A 14,092-nucleotide genomic window follows, 5' to 3' on the forward strand; every position below is an offset into this window, starting at 1 on the left:
CATTTCCCTGGACAGAGAATACCACACATTCACTTCTCTATGGGAAAAACATTTTTTCCTCAACTCTGTCTTAAATCTACTCCCCTGAATCATGAAGCTGTGCTCCCTAGTTTTGGTTTCACCTATTCCTTTCATAATTTTATATGTTTCCATAAGATCTCCTCTCATTCTTCTGAATTCGAGTGAATATAATCCCAGCTAATTTAGTCTCTTTGTAGGTCAACCCCCTCATCTCTGGGATCAACCTGTGAACCTTCTCTGGACTGCCTCCAAGGCCAGTATATCCTTCCTCAAGTATGGAGATCAGAACTACACACAGTTGTCCAGATGCAGCATCACCAGGACCTTGTACAGTTGCAGCATGACCTCCCTGCTCTTGAATCCAATTCTTCTAGTGATGAAGGCCAACATTCCATTTGCCTTCTTAATAACCTGTAGTACCTGCAACCCAACATTTTGTGATTCGTGCACCAGCACTCTCAAGTCCTTCTGCGTGCTGCATGCTGCAGTTTTTCACCATTCAAATAATAATCTTCTTTTCTATCTGCCAGACTTTTGCCCACTCACCCACCTTAACTAGATCCTTCTGCAGCCTCTCCACATGCTCTGTACAATTTGCTTTACCACTCAATTTAGATTCATCCACAAACTTGGCTCCACGACCCTCTGTCCCCTCTACCAAATCATGAATGTAAATGGTGACCAGCTGCTGGCCCAGCACCGACCCCTGTGGCCCCCCCACTTCCCACTGTCTGTCAATCAGAAAAACACCCATTCATCCCGACTCTTTCTTCCTTCTGTCAGTTAATCAATCCTCAATCTATGCCAATATACTTTCCCCGACTCCATTCATCTGTATCTTATTGATAAGTCTCTTGTGTGGCACCTTATAAAACGCCTCTGGAAATCGAAATATACAATGTCAACCTGTACCCCTCTATTTACCGCACCCATTATATCCTCAAAGAAATCCAGCAAGTTTGTCAAACAAGACATACCCTTTCTGAATCAATGCTGCATCTACCTGATAGAACCTCTTTGTTCTAAATGTCTCGCTATTTCATCCTTAATGATAGCGTCAAGCATTTACCCATCTTCTGCCTACATCCCTTTTTAAAAAGTGCGCGACATTTGCTGTCTTCCAATCTGCCAGGACCTGCCCAGAATCAGGAGAATTTTGGTAACGCATCGACTATAACTCCTGCCATTTCCTTCATTACCCTGGGATGCATCCCATCAGGACCAGCGGATTTGTCTGCTTTCAGTCCCATTAGTTTGCTCATCACTATCTCTTTTGTAATAATTATTTTATTGAGGTCATCACCTCCCTTCGCATCCCTATCACCACTCTTTGGGGTGCTGGACATGTCTTCCAATGTGAAGACTGACACAAAATATTTGTTCAATATCTCAGCCATTTCCTGATAATACAATATCAATCTCCCTTTCTCATCTAGCAAGGGACATGTGTTGACTCTAGCCACCCTCTTCAGTTTTATACATTTATAAAATTTTTTGCAATCTGTTTTTATATTTTTTGTAATTTACCGTCATAATTCTTCTTCCTTTTCCTCATTTCCCATTTAGTTCTCCTTTGTTGTCTTTTAAAGTTTGCCCAATCCTTCAGTTTCCCACTACTCTTCGCTACTTTGTACACATGAGCTTTTAATTTTATACTTTATTTCCTTAGTTAACCAGGGATGACTCTTTCCTCTCTTACTGCCCTTATTTTAATGGGAAGATATTTCTGTTGAGCATTGTGAAAAACCTCTGAAAGTCTTCCACTGTTTCTTAACTGTTCTGCTATCTAGCCTGTGCTCCCAGTCCATGCTGACCAATTCCTCCCTCATCCTGTTGTAGTCTCCCCATTCAAGCACAATACATTAGTTTTAGATCTAACTATTTCATCCTCCATCTCTTTTAAAAAATGTTTTAATTTTTCACTCTATGAACCATACTGACCAAAATACACGCAAACATTTCCCTCTTGAATATACACAGTGTAATTTTCTCCCCTTTTCCCCCCCTCCCTTCCCTCCATCTTTATGGGACATTCAATCATATTATGATCACTTTCTCCAAGATGATCCCTAACTACTAGATCATTAATTTTACCTATCTCATTGCACAGTACTAGATCTAACATTATCCCTTGTTGGTTCCTTAACATGTTGCTCAAGAGTCACAATGTGGCTGGGTGTGTGTTTGGCTGACATGTTTATTGCTCACAAGAACCCCATCCTGCTCCTCATCTAACCATTCATTCTTCCCTTTATTTACTTGACCTTGTGATGATGTGGCACAATTCAGTCGCTTTCCAGCTGCACATTGGCACATTTATTTACTTCACTTGCTGTGGAAATTTAAATGAAAGATTTTAGGGGGCTTAATTGTAAACTCTCTGGAAATAAATGCAGCTATAACTTGGGGTTTTTCATTTGCAAGTTCATGACGGCATCTGTCATTTCCTGTAACTGCAAGGTCCCACTTGTGAGGTGGTGGTCTCACTTGCCCAGAAGCTGAGAATCTACAAGGTATAATTCATGTAGAAAGAATCAGAGATTCAGAACATTGTTCATTGCAGTACACGCATCCAGTCTCACACGATCTTTGTCAAGAATGGTGCTGTGAAAATGGAACCACTCCTTTCGCCTTTGTCATGTTTCACCCCCCCCCCTCCCTCCCCCAGAACTGATAGGGACTTCTTGTGCAGAACAGTGGCAAAAAATAGTCTTTCCTTTCACTGGCCTTGCCTAGAAGTTTGCAGATCGATGTTAATCCACCCATTTCCTTTTGCGTCTTCTCCACAGGCAGATCCATGAGGTGCAAACCCACATGGGGCGGCTGGAAAAGGCGGATGCACAGTCTGTTCACTGTAAGTCTTCGTAATTAAGAGATGTAAACAGAGCCTGCTTGGTGCCAAGACAGGGTGGGGAGTGGTGTGGGCACAAACCTTTGCCAAAAGAAATAATGACATTGTTTTCTTCCTGGTGGGGTGCCTTATTACGTTGCTTTTTTGAGGGGATCCAGCTACAATGACTTGCATTTAAACAGTGCCTTTAACGTAAGAAGGCCCTTCATAGGAGGATGGCCAAACTTTATTTAATATTGAGCCACAAGGAAGTACAATGTACATATGTACAAAATTCGTACTTCTGAAGCTGAACAGGTACTTCATGAAAAACTGCAGTAGTGTATGTAAAATCACAAATAGATAATAAATACAAAGCAGTTGAAAAGTAAGTCTTCAAATGCTGTGATTGTAGATTAATACACAAAAATTCTGGAGAAACTCAGCAGGTCATGCAATGTTCTTTATGGCAAAGATATGTAATCAACGCTTCAGGCCTGAGGCTTCCATCAAGGTATGAGAAAAAGGCAGGCAGTTGCCTGAAAAATAAATGTGAAAGATGCTGTGTATACTTGTTGATCTCATGTAATAGTTAACCACCCCACCTCCTTTTTTTTGGATTGCATGTTTTCCATATGACCCATGTAAAAGTTGACTCCCTATTTTTTGGCCCTGGCCGCCCTCCCAACGCCATGGCCACCCGCCCCTCTGGGCTCCTGATGTCCTGGCCACCCGCCCCTCTGGGCTTCTGATGCCCTGGCTGCAGATCCTTGCCCTGTTTGCCTGCTCACTGGAGCTCCCGACACCCTGGTCACAAACTTTCCTATGATCCACCTGCCCATCCAAGCTCCTGACCTCCAAGCTCCCGACGTCTTCAATGATGCAGATACTTTTCACGGTCAAAAGTATGACCTTTATAAAAGTCGACTCCTTCAAATTTGACTTGAAAAATTGGGGCTTAAAAAAATCCTAATATTACATGAGTACGTACGATAGGTAGTTAATATATATTCACAGTTACCATAGTGCAAGTGGGAAAAAAAAATGGTGTTACAATAGTACAGGTTGTCCTTTTGTGATGTGCAGACAATGAGATTCGTGTCACAAGGGGAGGTTCAAGAACATGATAGCATTGTAAAGAAACTGTTCTTGGAACAGTCTTCAGGCTTCTGCCCCTTCATCTTGAAGGTAGCAGTGAGAAGATGTTGTAAGCAGGGTGATGGGGACCTTATGATGTTGGCTGTGTTGTATTTTAGATGTGTGATGGAAGGAAAAGAGATGCAGATACTTTGGAAGAGGGAATCCTGTGCTCAGAGCCTTGTAATACAATTAGAGCTAGCAATATCAAGTGTCCAAAATACGAGGGACAAAAACCACGGTAGAGGTTGTAGTTAGAGAGAGTGGAGATCTCATTCGGAGGAATTCAAAATAAATTAAGATGTCGTTTAACAAGAGATGATGAGTAAATAGAACATGGTTAACGCAGCATTTTTCCTCATTTGCAGAGAGTGGAATGAAGGTGTGCATGTAAATAGTCCGATATGGACAAAGATTGGCATGTTTGTGGTTGGACAAAGAGAGCCTCCATCTGTCCTGTCCAACTCTCATTCAAAAGCAAAATCATGGTCTAGGGTAAAAGTTAAAAAAAAAAGTAAAACACAAGGGTGTTAGGAGGTTAAATGGGCAGCTTTTAAGATGATACACATAAGCAGAGTGAAACTCTTCTCAGTCTAATGTGATATTGAAGTTGTGAATTGTCCAATTTAGCTTCATCGATTGCCAGAGAGAAAAATGAACCCAATAGCTGCCAATTGGGAGGTTTTTTGCAGAGATCAAAGATAATATTTAGTGTTTCCAACATTGTCAAAAGTTTCTGCCTTTTCAGATGCAGATATTGGACAAATTTGAGTCAGGGAGGGGGTCAAGTGAGGTGGCGATAAGTTATATCTGGTTGCAACTTGTATTTTTGTTTTGCCAGGTAATTTCTGTGAAAGAATCCAAATGTTACTAGACAATGCAAAACACATAATTATTAATGTAATATTGAATCTGTCATTTTTATATTTTTTATGATAAACAGTAGTTTTTTCATACTAAGTGTGTTGGGTTTATCCTTCAGTTAGTCGCTTGGTACAATGAGCACTTTGGTGGTTGATTCACACCATCATACTTGCTGTCTGGCCAGGTGCAGTTGAGTCGTGAGAACTATTCTACTAAATACCAAAAACATTGTGTATAGAGATATAGTTGTGTTAATGAATGTGTTATTTATAAGCCGGTGTGTTTTATGCTTGTTTTCCTATTAAGTCCTTGATAAACGTAGCCCTTATAAGTACAAAAACTAAACTATTGTTACTAAAATGCAGGAATCCTTTTTTCTCAGTAATATATTTTATTGGCTATATGCCCAGAGGAAGGGAGTTGGTGTATTTTCTTACTGTAATCTAATTTTGATGTTCAGCATGCAGATAATTTGTGTGTTAGCCTTTGAGTTGGGCTTGTGTGACTTCAGTACTTGCCCCGTTAAGGGGAGAGCCAGGCATATGATGGCCTTTGTTTCTAGAAGACACAGACCTTTGTCCCCATTTTGTTGGACATGATTCCCCACTCATACAGGGGATCCTTCTGTCTCCAACTGAACTACTTCCTACTCTCTCTTGATCTGTTCACTGTTCACACAACATAGATGATCTAAGTTTTCTCAGCACCTTTTCTCTGACCTACTAGTCTCTGACCTTGTTGCATTTCACTCACTATGAATCAACCCCACAATTGCAATCGGGCCAACTGTCAAGATTTGGTAAGTAGACGTTTCATTTCCACGAGGCACATCAGTTCTCAACCATTACCTCGTATCTCCCACTGAGCCATGAATCCACCACTGCATATCTATTCATTGTCTCACAGCCACACATACTGCTTCTACCCCATTTATAAGATCCCTTTCACCCTCACATCATATTCTTCTTGTAGCCCCTCAGAACCAACTTTGAAGTTCAAACTTATTGTCAGAGTACATACTTGACATCACATACAACCCTGAGATTCTTTTTCCTGCAGGCCAGGCTGAATTTCTACTTGTTGGTAACTGTAAACTCTACTCAAGAAAAAAAGATGTATCTATAAAAGAGAGAAATGTAAGCAAACTACGATACAGAAAAAAATCAGTAATAAATAATGTGCAAGGCAAGAGTCTTTAAATTTCTTCCTGTCTTGACTCCATCCTTTCTTTCCGAGTCCACTCACTTCCTAATTAACATCGGTGACACCTCTGACGTGCTCTGCGACTTTTTCAGTTTCCAGTTTCCTCGTCCCATTGGCTCCTCTTCATCACAATTGTCCAGCTTATCCCTCCAGCCCACATCCTTCACTATTTCCTTAAACGGGTCTCAGCATTCCTCTTCCACCACCACCTTGCTGGCTGAGCTTGTTCTCACATTCAGCAAGATCTCCTTCAACTCGTCCCCTTTCTTCAAGCCCAGGGTAGCTATGGAAGCTCATATTGATGCACAACGAAACGGTGGCTTTGGTGATTATGCAGTAGAATCCTTCCTTCAGTATTGTTCCAGCCCCACTCCCACAACTTTATTTCTGTTTTATTGACTTCATTGGTGTTGCTTCCTGTGCTCTTACCTGAAAATGTCTAAATGCTCAAATGCTTTTGTTGCCAATTTTCATTCTGCTCTTTTCTATCACATATCTGCAGAAGATGCTGCCTTTTTAACTCTTCCCGCCATCCGGGAACCCACTCATTTCAGGTGAAGCATTCACTCACTTGCACATCTTCCAATTTACTGTTTTGCTTTGGTGCTTTCCATGTGGTCTCCTTGACATTGGTGAATCATATGGGCAGGGGGCAGATCAGGGGGCGAAGTGGTTGAGGCTGCCTCATTAAACCTATTTAAAATTCGGTTAGATAAATTTTTACATGATCGAGGAATTAGGGGAGATGGGGAGAAGGCAGGTAAGTGGAGCTAGGTCATAAATTAGATCAGCCATGATCGTATTGAATGGCGGAGCAGGCTCGATGGGCCATTTTTCGCCTGCACCTGTTCCTACTTGTATTACTTGAGCTTGTGCAATCTCCTATTATTTCATTCATTGTTTTAATGCGTTGACAATTATGATGCATCTACAGTGGTGGAAAATGAAATCCAGGCCCGAATAGATCAAATATTCAGCAGTTTGGAGCGACTTGAAATATTGACCAGCAAGGAACCACCAAGCAGACGACAGAATGCCAAGCTGTAAGTGTGGTCACGATTTTCTTGCTTATTCAAATTAATGCTGGATATTGCCAAAAAAACTAAATAAACTCAAGTTTTCTGGATTATTTTTTGTTTATTTGATCTTCTGCTGCATCATTGAGATTCAAATAATATGTTGAAATTGGACTGGAATAAATCAGGTCTAATTTACTGGAAAATGATTTTGTTGTGAATGTTTGGTGTGATATGTTAGAACAATTGACTTGACCTCTCATACAGAAGTGACTCTCTAACAGGGACTATAGAATAAGGGTGTACAGAGGGCAGACTGTTTCACAAATTACACACCCTTCCACTTATACGGTTACAATTTTGACTCAACAGTCATCTCAAAACCCACAGAACCAAGATGGAATTAAATCAACCTCAACCCGGATCACCTTAAGGAGTGGAGTGGATTAAAAGGTTTTGTATCTTTTCTGTGTCCTGCGGCACGGTTAGCGAACCAGATAGCGCAACCCTATTACAGTGACAGTGACCCAGGTTCGAAGCTGGTGCTATCTGTAAGGAGTTAGTACTTTCTCTCTGTGTCTTCCCCCCCCCCCCGGTGATTCGGTTTCACCCTTTAAACCAGTGGTTCTCAACCTTTTCTTTCCACTCACATTCTTTGGCTTGGCTTTGCGGACGAAGATTTATGGAGGGGTATGTCCACGTCTGCTGCAGGCTCGTTGGTGACTGACAAGTCCGATGCGGGACAGGCAAGCACGGTTGCAGCGGTTGCAAGGGGAAATTGGTGGGTTGGGGTTGGGTGTTGGGTTTTTCCTCCTTTGTCTTTTGTCAGTGAGGTGGGCTCTATGGTCTTCTTCAAAGGAGGTTGCTGCCCGCCGAACTGTGAGGCACCAAGATGCACGGTTTGAGGCGAGATCAGCCCACTGGCGGGGGGTCAATGGGGCAGGCACCAAGAGATTTCTTTAAGCAGTCCTTGTACCTCTTCTTTGGTGCACCTCTGTCTCGGTGGCCAGTGGAGAGCTCGCCATACAACACGATCTTGGGAAGGCGATGGTCCTCCATTCTGGAGACATGACCCACCCAGCGCAGTTGGGTCTTCAGCAGCATGGATTCGATGCTTGCGGACTCTGCCAGCTCGAGTACTTCGATGTTGGTGATGAAGTCATTTCAATGAATGTTGAGGATGGAGCGGAGACAGCGCTGATGGAAGTGTTCTAGGAGCCGTAGGTGATGCCGGTAGAGGACCCATGATTTGGAGCAGAACAGGACGTCATGCGCTGGAGAGCTGGCTCTGAATGGGCAACTAAAGCGGCATCGTCTGCAAAGAGTAGTTCACGGACAAGTTGCTCTTGTGTCTTGGTGTGAGCTTGCAGGCGCCTCAGATTGAAGAGACTGCCATCCGTGCAGTACTGGATGTAAACACCGTCTTCATTGTTGAGCTTGTTTCAGCATCATGCTGAAGAAGATAGTAAAGAGGGTTGGTGCGAGGACGCAGCCTTGCTTCACGCCGTTCTCAATGGAGAAGGGTTAGGAGAGCTCATTGCTGTATCTGACCCGACCTTGTTGGTTTTTGTGCAGTTGGATAACCATGTTGAGGAACTTGGGGGGGCATCCGAGGCGCTCTAGTATTTGCCAAAGCCCTTTCCTGCTCACGGTATCAAAGGCTTTGGTGAGCCTTTCCACTCACATACCACTTTAAGTAATCCCTATGCTCTGTGATTAGTAAGGGATTGCTTAAGGTCGTGTGTGAGGTTGAGAATCACTGCTCTAGACCCAATTGTTACTGAAATAATGTCATTGGCCCATTTCCTTTGGAGTTCTGAAACCATGCACATAACGAGTCAATTAGGTACGATTAAAACAGAGGTTTTCAAACTTTTTCTTTCCACCCACATACCACTTTAAGCAATTCCTTACTAATCACCTGGCACCTATGGCATAGGGAATTACTTAAAATGATATGTAAGTGGAGAGAAAATGGTTGAGAACCACTGCTTTAAACCATATGGGGGTTGTAGGTCAATTGCGTGTAATTGGGCACCAACGGCTTGTAGGCTAGAAGGGCCCATTACTGTGCTGTATGTCTAAATTTAAAGTGTTCTTTGAAATCTTTGTGAGGAATGGGCTCACCACATTAGCTTTTGCACTGGTGTATTTCATAATGCTTGTTAAACTTGTTTTTAAAAAGGTGTTCACAAGATGCTGCATGACCTGCTGAGTTTCTCCAGCACATTTGTGTATTGTGTTCACTGTTCCCTCCCCTCTTCTAGCCGAGTGGATCAACTGAAGTACGACTGCCAGCACTTGCAAACGGCTTTAAAGAATTTCCAGCACCGCCGCTATACACGTGAACAACAGGACCGAGAGCGCGAGGAATTATTGTCGCGCACATTCACAACTAATGTAAGGATTTATTAATGCGGCTTTAATCTGCCTCGGTGAAGGTGGTGGCTAGATTTCATGGTAGATGATGGCCGACATTGGAATGACAATATTTTCCATGTGTGATGGTGGTATTTGGGTTTCTGACCCATTATACAAGTCTGGGGTTGTCATGTAAGGAAGGAGGGACATGATTAGCTCTGGTTTAATGTGGCAACCACTCATCATCCACTGCTGTGGAGCAGATAGTGGGTAACTGGGAGGAAAGGAAATCTGCAAGTAAGAAAACAAAACCTCCAGATCAGCCATTTTCAACCTTTTTTTTTGGGTATGGCCACCTTAGGACTCTGCTCAAAGTTCATGGGCCCCCTTCCCTGCAAGCAGTCAAATTTTCATCCCTACTTCTATCGATAACACAAAATAGCCTTATGTTACATAAGGGGAAAAGAAAACAAGACTTTTACTTAAACTTAGGGCCCTTGCTGAGAATGGCTGTTTGAGATGGTTCTGTGGCTTTTCAGTGCTTGTGTCTCTGTTATGTTTTCCTCTTTCCAAAACTATGACTTCCTCTTGACCACAACGGAACAAACCTTTGACTGCATCTTGCCTATTTGTTGCACCTCTGCTCTCACCCGTCTCCTTCAGGGCAGAGCAAGATTAAAATTCTGCCCTTGCTCTCCACCATAACAGCATCCACATTCAGTGGATCGTCTTTTAGGATTCTGCCTCTGGATCCCTTTTCTTTCCAATGCTGTAAAGGGATCACTCACATTGTGATTCCCTGGTTTGGTCTTCTATTCCAACTAGCCACTTTCTTTTGTCTATTTTGTGCAAGCAAATTTCTTCCTGCCATCAATTCTTTTCCCTCCCTTGAGAAACCCTCCTGGTTCCTCCAGGTGAAGCAGTGATTCACTTGTACAAGCAAAGTGCCCACCTTTTGTTAGAAAACATGGTCTCTGCAGTGGAAAAATAACAAACATTGATTGAATGCCCAAATTTTGGAGCATCTGCATTCAGTCCACAGGAGTAAATATATTTTAGGTTGCCTGTCGCTTTAATTCTCCACCCCACCATGATCTTATGCTGGAGCCCTCTGTGTTATCGCAAGGCCCAACACAAGCACCTCATCTTCTGTCTGGGCGTTTTGTAGCTTTCCGGACTCCACTGTATTCTCCAATGTAGAGTAACTCACTCTTTCTTTCAGTATCATTTGGATTCCTGCTGTCATTTTTGGCTCAGTTTTTCTTTATTAATGTATTCTGGCTTACTAGGCATTTCTCACAACCTTGCTATTAACAACATATTACACAGACAATGTAGCATAAGCTGATTCTGATTGCTTTATTAACTCATTTGGTCTGGTTTCTATGAGAACTATTTCCCTTTATTCTTTACTACTGAAACTAACTTGTTTTCTCTCTTTCCTTGTTCTCTTTCATACCTGAAATGTTCATTGTATTTCCTTCCACTGGCGTCGCATGACGTCTTGAGTATTTCCTGCATCTTCTGCTTTGGTTGTGGGAAACTATAGAAACTGAGAGAAGTTTAGGTTAATAAAGCAGAGTCAATGCCAATTTATATAATACATTTTGCATTTGATTAACTTGTAAACTTTTGAATTTTTTAAAAAAAAAGGTTGATGTTGCTATGGTTAGCATGTGGATGTTGTCAACACAGATTTTTAGAATGCAGTGAATAAAGTCTCAAACAGTGTTGATTAGCAAAAGTGAAGCTCTTAGAATTAAATTGTCAATAGCATCATAGGCTGCAAATAGGGCTAAACTAAGGATAAGAAGCGAAGAGTAGTGGCAATGGTTGGTTTTTAAACCACAGAATAGTAAATAGGGTGCTCCTGAGGGGATTAGGTGCTGAGAGCACCTTTGCCTAGACACTTGTAAAATTTCCATAGAGGCAGTTGACTCAAAGTTAAAACACTGAACGGAATGGAAAAAGAATTTAGGAAGACATTGGCAGGTTGAAAAGGAAGGTGCAGGGAAGATTAAATTTAATACTGAGATGGATGAATTGATGCACCCTGGCAGAATAAAGAGGAGAAATAAAAGCCAAATGACCTAGATATAACTAATGGGTGTATGGTGACAGAGGGATCTGGGTGTTCATATGCACATCCTTGAAAATGGCAGGACACATTGGGAGGATGGTGAGAACACCGCCTACGATTCATTAATAGGCGTATTTACTATTAAAGCAGGGACATTGTATTGAACCTGCACAAAACATTGGTTGGGGCAGAATGGAAGTATTTTGTCCAAATCTGGTGAGCATACTTTGGAAGGATGTGCATGAATGTTTCTTGGGTAAAGAGCTTTCAGCCACAAGACAAAGAGAGAAGAAGCAGAGGATCTCATTGGGCAAAGAAGTTGGGAGCATATTTGATAAAGTGTTCAAGATTATGATGGTAAATGGTGGAAAGCTATTTCCATTATCAGGTGATTCAAATGATCAATGTACATAAAAAAAACAGGAAAAGCTGGAGGATATGGGGGGCGGGGGAGAAAGCATTCAGTTATTGTAATTGTGATTCAAACTGCTTGTGAGATCAGTCAAAACAGACTCAATAAGTGCCTTTCAAAGGGTATTAGACAATAATTTGAAGAGCACATGTCTGAAACTGATGTGATGCCTCTCATTGAAAGTGGCTGTGTACAAAACTGCTCATAGTCCTGATGTGAAAGTACATTTCCATCTGGGTCTGAAACTGAGAACACCTTGCTCTGTTTAATGCAATAAAAAATGACAAAGAATAGTGGTGCAGCAGGAGCAACTGCTGTCTTGCATCTTGGCTTCAATCCTGACCCCAGCGCTGAGTGTGTGATGTTTGTCTTTTCTCCCTGTGACTGTATGGGTTTCCACAAAGTGGTCTGGTTATATCCCCCATCTTAAATAAGGGCTGGTTGGGAGATAAATTGGCACTGACAATTGACCCTAATGTATGGGCGAGTGGATGCGTTTGGAAGAGGTGATGTTAATAGGGCGTGTGTAAAAATGGGCAAGGACTCGGGCTAACGGCCTGTTTCCATGCTGTATATCTCTGAGTTTAAGTATTTAATATTTAGAATCTGCATGAGCTAATCAGTGTCAAAATTCTTGGTAAATATTCTATACAAAGGAAGTTTACCAGATTGTTATACAGTAAAACCCCTGGTATCCAGCACCTATGGGGATTGATAGATGCTGGATAAATGTATTAAGATACTCTTACAATGCCTAACTAATATACCTGCATCAAGAATAAGCAATTTTAAAGTTAAAAATGTTATATAGTACTTACATTGAACAAACTTCACTTGCATGAATATATAAACTTTTAGACACATTCTTTGAAAATATTTAACCATTGGTGCATCCGCAGGTGTCCCCCCCACTCCCCCCACAGAGCTACCCAAAAGACATTATGCATAATTAAGTCCCCACCAAGTTTGCAGATAAAGCCTCTGACCAGGGCGACTCTTACATAGGAGAGATAACGAGACACCTTAAGTGAGTCACCCCAATGGTGAACAGCATCAATCAGCTCCTCATCCTGGGTGATGCCACTTTATTTAAACACAACTTTATTCAACCTTTATTCAAACAGCTGCTCCAAGCAAAGCATGACCCAAGGCACTCTACTGGCTAAATATTTGCCCCATCTTTACCAAAGTTTTATGAGTGATTTCAAAGAACATTTACTTTTACAATTTTAAACTTTTGCATATTTTACCTCTTATTTTATTATTTATTTTAATTTTAAAAAAAAATTATTTTCCTCAATTAATTTTTGCTGGTTGCTTGAGGCTGCCGGTTGTTTGAATTCCAGATACCAGGGGTTTTGGTGTACTTGGTTTGGCTCACCATCATCTCATCCTTGCTGTAAAGTCTTTTGTTTGTTATGGAGGACCTCTGGTCACTTTAAAAAAGGGTGCAGATATTCACTGCACTGCTGTCCCCTTGTTTAGAACAGGGTGAGATTGATAAAATGTTTATCCAGCTGGGAGAATGATTGTTGCAGGCTTGGTCAGTGAGAAGAGATCAAAAGAATAGCAGTGAGCTCATTGTGGACACGTTCGCCCAGACTCCTATGAGGAACATAATCTGGGAATGCCTCCTTTCCACTCGGTGGGTGGTGTTTCCATCCTGCCTTTCCCAACCTCATTTAATTGTCAAACATTGTTATTTTGATGGCGTGAACTATCTCCTGAATGCATGACTCTTTACTTCATTTTTTGTTTAGTTACAGAACTTAAGCCAAACAGTAAGGGAGACAGCAATCGCTGCTTTCACTGTAAAAATGACAGGGCCATGAATCATTCGGTCATCAGTTGTAGAAGCTATATTATTGCTCGATTAATGTCAGAATATCTTTTGCTTTTTTTTCTAAAATTCAGGTTTAAATATCAACTTATCATCTCTCCAGTGCGAGGAAGTAAACCTGCTGTGAGTTATGAGGATGATTTTAAATTTTATTTTCTTAAAATTTAGACATACAGGATGATAACAGGCCATTTTGGACCACGAGTCCATGCTGCCCAATTAACCTACAACCCCCAGTACACTTTGAACAGTGGGAGGAAAATGAAGCCCCCAGGAAACCCCCATGCAAACGTGGGGAGAATGTACAACCTCTTTACAGATAGCATGG

At 41.7% G+C, this 14,092-nt stretch overlaps 1 protein-coding gene across 3 annotated transcripts in view; it reads left to right on the forward strand.

The window, feature by feature from the left end:
• Positions 1-14,092, forward strand: part of gosr2 (golgi SNAP receptor complex member 2) — a 60,177-nt gene that overhangs the window by 7,557 nt on the left and 38,528 nt on the right. For all 3 annotated transcript variants that reach the window (XR_011347069.1, XM_069905062.1, XM_069905063.1), the window contains exons 2-4: positions 2,811-2,875; positions 6,990-7,098; positions 9,339-9,471. Coding sequence is in view for 2 of the 3 variants with exons in the window: in XM_069905062.1 (XP_069761163.1) it covers positions 2,811-2,875; positions 6,990-7,098; positions 9,339-9,471 (307 nt within the window). In the remaining variant the exon portion in view is untranslated. The remainder of the gene's footprint in view (positions 1-2,810; positions 2,876-6,989; positions 7,099-9,338; positions 9,472-14,092) is intronic.

Source organism: Narcine bancroftii, chromosome 12 (assembly GCF_036971445.1).
Source record: "Narcine bancroftii isolate sNarBan1 chromosome 12, sNarBan1.hap1, whole genome shotgun sequence".
Classification (NCBI taxonomy): Eukaryota; Metazoa; Chordata; class Chondrichthyes; order Torpediniformes; family Narcinidae; genus Narcine; species Narcine bancroftii.